This window comes from Aythya fuligula, chromosome 3 (assembly GCF_009819795.1).
Source record: "Aythya fuligula isolate bAytFul2 chromosome 3, bAytFul2.pri, whole genome shotgun sequence".
Lineage (NCBI taxonomy): Eukaryota > Metazoa > Chordata > Aves > Anseriformes > Anatidae > Aythya > Aythya fuligula.
Window position 1 is genome coordinate 109,814,867 of NC_045561.1, and position 7,803 is coordinate 109,822,669.

At 37.3% G+C, this 7,803-nt stretch overlaps 1 protein-coding gene across 1 annotated transcript; it reads left to right on the forward strand.

The window, feature by feature from the left end:
* The first annotated feature begins 244 nt into the window (after positions 1-244).
* TDRD15 (tudor domain containing 15) lies at positions 245-7,346 on the forward strand. Its single transcript, XM_032184501.1, has 2 exons — positions 245-281; positions 1,212-7,346. The coding sequence occupies exons 1-2, from the start codon at positions 245-247 to the stop codon at positions 7,139-7,141; spliced, it is 5,967 nt and encodes a 1,988-aa protein (XP_032040392.1). The 3' UTR covers positions 7,142-7,346.
* The last annotated feature ends 457 nt before the right edge of the window (positions 7,347-7,803 follow it).

The window sequence follows — 7,803 nt, forward strand, 5'->3', positions numbered from 1 at the left end:
AATTTGTAGTTCAAATGGAAAGCTTCACTTTTAACATTATGTAAAAAGTCATAGATCAAGCATGTTTTGCCCAGTTCGTGTGTTTATGAGCTGTCTTTGCATTTGACAGATGTTGACTGCCATAATTACTTGGTTAGAACAGTGGCTTAGTTCATGGAGTTTCTTGGTTAAATTATAGGCATGTATTGCCTTTTTAAACAATGTGGAATTGCAGATCCATTGAAATGTCCAAATTTGGATGAAAATGGAAACTGATCTTGAAGACCAAATTATAGATGAAGGTTAGGGCATAGTTTGAATGGTTTGAGGGTATTTAAACTGTCAGAACCAGATGTTACAGAGCAGTACAAGTTAAGACAGTACAAAACATATTTGACCTGATTGTTGATGGGCATGGCAGAAATGTTAGACATAGATAATGTGTTCTGTATGTCCTTGAAATTAAGAAAACATAAAATAAGCTAAAGCTATATGTGATAGTGTAATGAATATGATTCAAAAGATGAAGTAAAAGGTAAATCAGAGCATTAGATGTCATTGGTTTGAAGAAATATTTCACATGAAAAGTTGCATAAAAAGAGCACAGTGTGAGAAGTCATTCTTGGTAATTCCTATATTAAAAAGAAAGAAATACACTAGAAACACTTTTGCAGGTAAATTTAATGAACTGCAGGTCTAGTACAGTGATGCTCTGAATCTCCTTCGGAGAGCACTGTGGTTGAATTTATTAGATATAGATCAGATCACCAGATACTTATAAAGGACATGAATTGCCTTCCACTTCTTTTGAGCAGAAATACTTTTCTTTTCCAAAAAGAAATAGGTATTTTCCTGGTCTTATCTGCCCCCTTCCCTTCCTACGTTTGTGATTCCCCTTACCAAGGTATCTGGTATCTTTAGTTCTCTTTATCATTTTGGGATCCACTTTCTGATGATAAATTATGTTCAAGTGAGAAATGTAGACTGCAGCAATGAGAGCAGCTGTAGAGGTACTTTTTTCAGTTATTACCTGGATATCTTTGTAAAAAGAGAATTGTGCTAAGTACAATCACAATGGCATAAAACGTGACAGTTACATGTTCAGTATATGTTCTAGCCAGAACTGTAAAAATATACCATTAAAACATTTTAAAAACAACTTTCATATAAGGAATTAGTTAATAAGGAAATAGGAAAAATTGTCAGGCTGATCTTGCTCCTTCTTTTTGCAGACAGAATGAAATCTCTGACTCCTTCACCAAATGTAGTTGATATGAATCTGAAGATCAGTCATATAGAGTGCCATCCAGAATGCGTGGTCATAGTATTCAAGGGTCAATGCAAGGTGGGGTGTGAACTTGACTACTACATACTGCAAAATGAAATGCAACGTGTATTCAAAGTGAAAGATAACGTTGACATTGGTGGATCTTGTTTGGTGGAAGATGCGGATGGAAAATGGCATAGAGGAAAAGTTTTGGAAAAGAAAGAGAACATCTGTAAAGCCTTTCTTATAGACACTGGACAGGTGCTAGTGGTTGAGGAAATACATATTGCTTCTGCTGGTGATGATTTTTTTCAGCTGCCTCCAAAAGTAGTTTGGGGGATTTTTGCTAACATACTTCCTCTTGGAGAAAAATGGAGTCCAAAAGCCATAAACTATTTTTCATCACTGGTAGGACTGCAGATTACAGGTCACGTGAAATCTGTTACATCGTACCAGCTGTTTATTCTGGAAGTACCAAAGGTCATTAGTGATATTCTTGAACTGCAGTTAGGAAAACTTATTGATGGAGATTCCTTTTGTCTTATTGTAGAAATGTTGAAAGTGTTTCCACCAGAAACATTTAAGAGAATGCCACAGTTGTTGCAACAGAAATGTCCAGTCCAGGAATTGCTTACTTTTACTAATTCAGATAAACCATCAGACTTTTGGCCAGTTCCAGATCTCTTTCCACATCTACCAGCTGGTAGTAAAGTAAATGTAAAAATAACTGTTGCAATAAGCCTGAGTAAATTTTACTGTCAGATACAGGAACGACAGAAAGAGCTGGAAAATTTGACAGAAGCTATGTCTTTGTACTATGAAGCTATTAGTACAGAGAATAATACATCTTTTGATAGTTTAGGGCTACTTTGTGCTGCTAAAAGGCAAAATGGACAATGGCATAGAGGAGTGATAAAACAGCTTCTGCCCAACCGTGTGGAAGTCTGGTTTATGGATTTAGGTAGTATCGAAACTGTGCCATGTAGTTGTGTTCAGAAACTTACAGTAGAGTTCATGTCACTGCCTATGATTTCATTTCCATGTGCACTGTCTTGTTTTGGGAGTCAGGATGAAGCAGTAATAAATCTTCAGCTGAAAAAATTTATACAGGCCTTGACAGGACAGACTTCTGTGTGTGTTTGTGTTGATTTATTCAATGCCAGTAAACACTTATATTATATTACACTGAAAAATCAAAATTTTGGAATTAATGCTAAGCATCCAGAGAACTTGAATGAGGCGGCTGCATCATTTGTCCCACCTTTGGAAACAAAAATCTCTAGCATCGGTGTAAGCTACAAAGCAAGTGTCTGGAGTTCGTCTAAAAATCGCACTGGAAATAAACAGACAAAGAACTGCTTACCTGAATGGGATAGGTCTTTATCAAGCCATTGCAAAAGAGTAAAAATGCAGATGAATACTTCCTATATTGCTTCTGTGGTATATGTCATAAATCCGTCCAACTTCTGGATTCAGACATGTGCATATCAGAAAGAATTTCGAGCCCTGATGAATAATATTGCAGATGCATATAACCAATGTGGAGCTGATGACTGGGTCCTTGAAAACCCGGAACCTGGATTACTGTGCTGTGCCAGGTATAGCAAAGATAAGCATTATTATCGGGGTGTTGTCACTGAAGTGCTTCGTGTAAGCATTACTGTCTACTTTTTAGATTTTGGGAATACAGATACAGTACCCTGTTACGATGTGAAAACATTGCTTCCGGAGTTTGCTGCTTTGCCGGCTTTAGCTGTGTGTTGTGAACTTGCTTGCACTTCTCCTGTTGAAGATGTGTGGGTTAAAAAGGAAACTGATTTCTTCAAACAAATTGTATTTAACAAACTGCTGCTGTTTCAGGTCATTGGAAAGCAAAACAACAAATATATTGTTAATGCACGGTATAGGAATGCTTTGCAGGAAAGTAATGTTGCCGCACTTATGGCTCAGGCTGGATATGCAGAATACTGGGAAAGAAGACCAGTTTCTGCTCAAAATCTGTCAAAAAAACACCAAGCCCAGAATCCCCTCCAGTTAAAGCAAAATTATGTAAATGCACGGTGCACCTCTGATATTTATAAAAATAATGTATCACAAAATAGACAGGTATTTCAAAAGGAAAAAACAGTAAGCACATCTTCTAGGCTGAGAAAATCAGTGATGCCGTCCTCTTTTGGAAAAGATGCTCTCTCTGAAAGTCATCAGGTCAGGTCTCAGTCATTTTCCCAGGTCCCAGTACCTGAAAAAAAAATACTTTATAAAGAGCTTGTGTTTAGACCAGGAGCTGTTTTTGAAGTGGTGTGTTCTTACAGTGTTTCCCCAACAGAGTTTTCATGCCAGTTGCGGAGTAAACTGCCAGAGCTAAATACCTTAATGAAGCAAATCCAGACTTACTATAAAGAGCATACTATTCCTTACAAAACCGGACAGGTTGCCTGTGTTGTTAAATGTCCCAAAGATGGGAAGTGGTACAGAGCAAGTGTTTTGCAGCAAGTGTCCACAAATGAAGTTGATGTGGTTTTTGTAGACTATGGTTATCGGGAAAGAGTTCTACTTAATGATCTTCAAGCTGTCCTTCCAGATTTCCTAACTCTCGAAAGTCAAGCCTTTCAGTGCGCACTTAAAAATGTACCCTTACAAACTGATGCACTTAATTGGTCTGAAGAAAAGTGTAGACTTTTTAACGACTTCGTTTCTGCTGCTGGAGGACCATTGACTTGCACTGTCTATGCTCTAATTCTTTTAAGTCCAAACTGTTTATGCAATATAGTTGACTTGCAGACTCCGTTTATTAGTGCGGAGGAGTTTCTCAGGGAATGTGGACTCAACCAGTCTGAATGTATTGGATTGCAAAGACTTGCACCTTTGGGTTCCATGTACAGTTTTTATTACTCATCTTTTAATATAGAAATTGGGAGCGAGGAGGAGGTTTATATAACTCACATACATAGCCCTTCAAAATTCTATTGCCAGCTTAACCGAAACAGTGCAACTATAGAGGCATTGTCGCGAAATGTGACTGAAATCAGTAAGATGGCAAATCATGCAAAATATGATACCATCAGTATGCGATTATGTATAGCCAGATATTTTGAAGATGGTCAGTTTTATAGAGCTTTGGTTTCTCCTGTGGGATCAACATCCTATCTATGTGCTGACTTTGTGGATTTTGGAAATAAGCATATGGTAGAGAGAGACCAATTGATGCCTATTCCAGACTCTGCCACTGACCTAATACTCACACCCATGCAAGCCATTAAATGCTGTCTGTCCGATCTTAAGGACACAAAATTTCCAGCAAGAGTTATTAGATGGTTTGAGGAAACTTTCCTTGGCAAGCTGCTGAAAGCTGTAATTGTATCCAGAGAATCAGATGGCCAGATTGTTGTTGAGTTGTATGATGGACAGCTCCAAGTAGGTCAGAAAGTTGAAGAAAAACTATTGGAAGAATTGGCTTATGTGACAAATTATACAGAACAATTTGTTGGAAGTTATGAAGTGATACACGACATAGAAAATAACGGTGAAGTAAGTTTTGAAAGTCCTGAAAGGATTCAATTGAAAAATAAACTGAAATTTCAAGTAGACAATGAGTATTACCAGGCAGATAATGGAGAGAATTTTGGAGATGAAGAGCAAATTACACGTAGAACACAAGACCAGTGTTGTGGGTCCTCAAAGCTGGTAACTTCAGAGGGCAGTGAAGAACCAGGTTTTCTAAAACCTTACAGTGCTGCTACGGAACACAGAGAGAAACCTATGGATGGAACGTCTGCTTCTCAATCACTGTGTCATCCTTCTTTAAGTTTAAAGGAAATAACTGTAAATGCTCTCTCTGAATCTTGTACTGAACAACTAAATTATACAGGTCAGCAGGAAAGGGATAATGAAAATATTCCAAAATTAATCAGTCTTCCTCAACGTGATATTCAGGTGAATTCTGAAGTAGCAGGGTACATTTCTCATACAAATAGTCCATCGAGTTTCTATATTCAGTTTGCAGAGGATGAAAACTTAATAATTCAACTAGCAGAAGAATTAAATGAAAGCATGGTGAATATAGGTCATGAAAATGGCTTAGGTGAGCTCATGGTAGGGGATCTCATTTTAGCAGAGTTTGCCATTGACTGTTTTTACTATAGGGCAGTTATTAAAACTCTGAAATCAGGAGACTCCTTTGAGGTAGAGTTTATTGACTATGGCAATACAGCAGTTGTAAGCCTTTCCAAAATCTGCAGGATTCAGAAAAAGTTGTTAACTTTGCCGAGGCTCAGTATTCATTGTTTCCTTAGCACAGTGAACAGTGCTCCTGATGAAAGCTGGACTAACGAAAGAACTTCCTATTTTGTAAACAAAACAAATAATAAATTAGTCACTTGCAAATTCTTAGAGCAAGATGGAGAGCAGTGGAAAGTAGATATAATTTGTGATGGAAATTCTATCTCTGATGGCTTTCAGCAGAAAAGTGGCAGGACAAGTTTGCAAAACAAACCAATGCAGAGTTGGGAACACGTGTCAAAACAAATTCTGCTTACAAATGGTAATCCTCAAGACGGAAGGTCTGTGAGTGACTTAGATGGTCAAAGGAAAAATCAGACTGCTAGGATGGAAAATAATTCTAAAATGTGCTTAAATGTCCCTCCTCAGGATCTAAATACTGAACAAATAGAAAGAGCAGAAATAATTAATGCTTCAGCAGGTGGAGAATTTCATGTACAGTTACTTAAAAATCTGCAGATATTAAATGGTTTAAATGCCATGCTTGTCGAAGAAGCACAAAGAAGTGGTTTACTTATGGCGGATAACATTGAGGAAGGGTTGGAGTGCATGGTAAAATCTGAAAGGAACTTAAAGTGGTATCGATCGAAAGTGATAAAGATGTTTATCAGGGAGAGGTTAATGCTAGTTTTTTTTATAGATTATGGCATCTATGAGATGGTGTCCTTAAATAATGCAAAGATTCTCAGTGATGAGATTAAAAGCATTCCTAAACAAGCTGTGCTTTGTGAATGGGTTTGGTTAAAAAAAATGAGTAAAGTTCCATTTGTCCATGTAGTAAATACACTCCTAAATGGTGGAATAAGGATCTTGTTTCTGAGATACTTGGAATCTTCTCATATCTGGGAAGTAGATATCTTAGTAGGGAAAGTTCTGCTTCAGAAATACTTGAATCAGCTCTTAACAATTGTTGTTGAACCGGAAAAATCCAGTAATACAGACTGTATGGAGGAGTTTCAGGAGTCATTCAGGATGAATTCAATCACATGGACACTGCTGCAGAGTGGCAGAAAGTATTCTGGGTTTGCAACTGCAGTTACTGATCCTTCAAACTTCAGCATCCAGTTTGAAGACTTATTTGATTCCATGAAAACCTTATCTTTGCTGCTCTCTGATGTTCCTGATGACTTGCCAGCTTTGCCAGAAGAACTTGTGTTTCCTGGTAACAGCTGCTTGATCCAGTTTGGACTGGAAGCACAGTGGAACAGAGTACAAATTAGTGAAGTGACAAGTCAGTCTGTTCTTATTACATTTATTGATTATGGCTTTCTGAAAAGCATCCCCTGCTCGGAAATCCATAGACTTAAAGTTATTCCAGAAAGTCTGTCTTATTTACCACACTTGGCTTACTCTTGCTCTTTACATGGTATAGTTCCTGCCACAGGGGAATACTGGAGTGATGAAGCCAAATTTCTGTTTCAAAAGCTTCTTAGTAAACCAAATCTCATATTCCATTTTAAACACTATGGCTCTGGAATGAGGTTAGAGGTTGATATTCTGTATGAGGAGAATAATCTAGGTTGTGCCTTAGTTGCTGCTGGCCATGCAGTCTACTCTGCAGGTAGGTGCTGTCTCAATCCAGTTAATGGAGTTGAATCAACCAAAACATGCTTGTAGCCTGATTATCCAAATTCTAAGTGTGGTGGTTTTCTTTGTGAACCAGATTGTAACTAAACAAAAATAAACTTTTTTGTTTGTTTGTTTGTTTTTTTGATAGACGTGAAGCAAAGAAATAGGATAGGACTGCTTGTGATAAAAGTTCCAAAAAAGGTGTCTGGAAAGAGAATGCTACATCGCTAATAAAGGATCTTAGTTCTTATAACACTGGGGGGGCGGAGTAGGGGGTGGGGAGAAAACTATGAAGTCTTTCAGCACTGTGATGATACAAAAAATTAAAATTGATTTCACACAGAGTAGATCTACTATCAGAAGTACCGGTTGAGACTTGTCATTCTGATGAACCCCAGTCTCTAAAGACAGTGTGAAGATACCATCAAAACATTTATTTGAATAATAATTAGGCTGCAGATTAAGAAAAAGTACTTCTTTACTGCATGAACAAGCTCACTCAACTCACATTGATAACTCTATATTTACTTCATGGAGTTATGTTCTTTGTAGTGCCAAGTAATACTTAGTTTTAAGTGCCTCTGCATAAAAGTTTTAAGGTTTAATTAACTGTGATTCTAACTTCTGGCTATCATTTGGTTCTAACAGCACATCTTGAATGTCTGTTTTTTGTTCGTTCTGTTTTTTTTTTTTTTTCTTTTTAAAAAAAG

What these genes read in the sequence shown, in the direction of transcription:
- TDRD15 (XM_032184501.1), top strand. Translation starts at nt 245, where the DNA reads ATGGAAACTGATCTTGAAGACCAAATTATAGATGAAG. An exon ending in AGACCAAATTATAGATGAAG is followed by an intron (nt 282 to 1,211) that starts GTTAGGGCATAG and finishes TTCTTTTTGCAG; the next exon opens with ACAGAATGAAATCTCTGACT.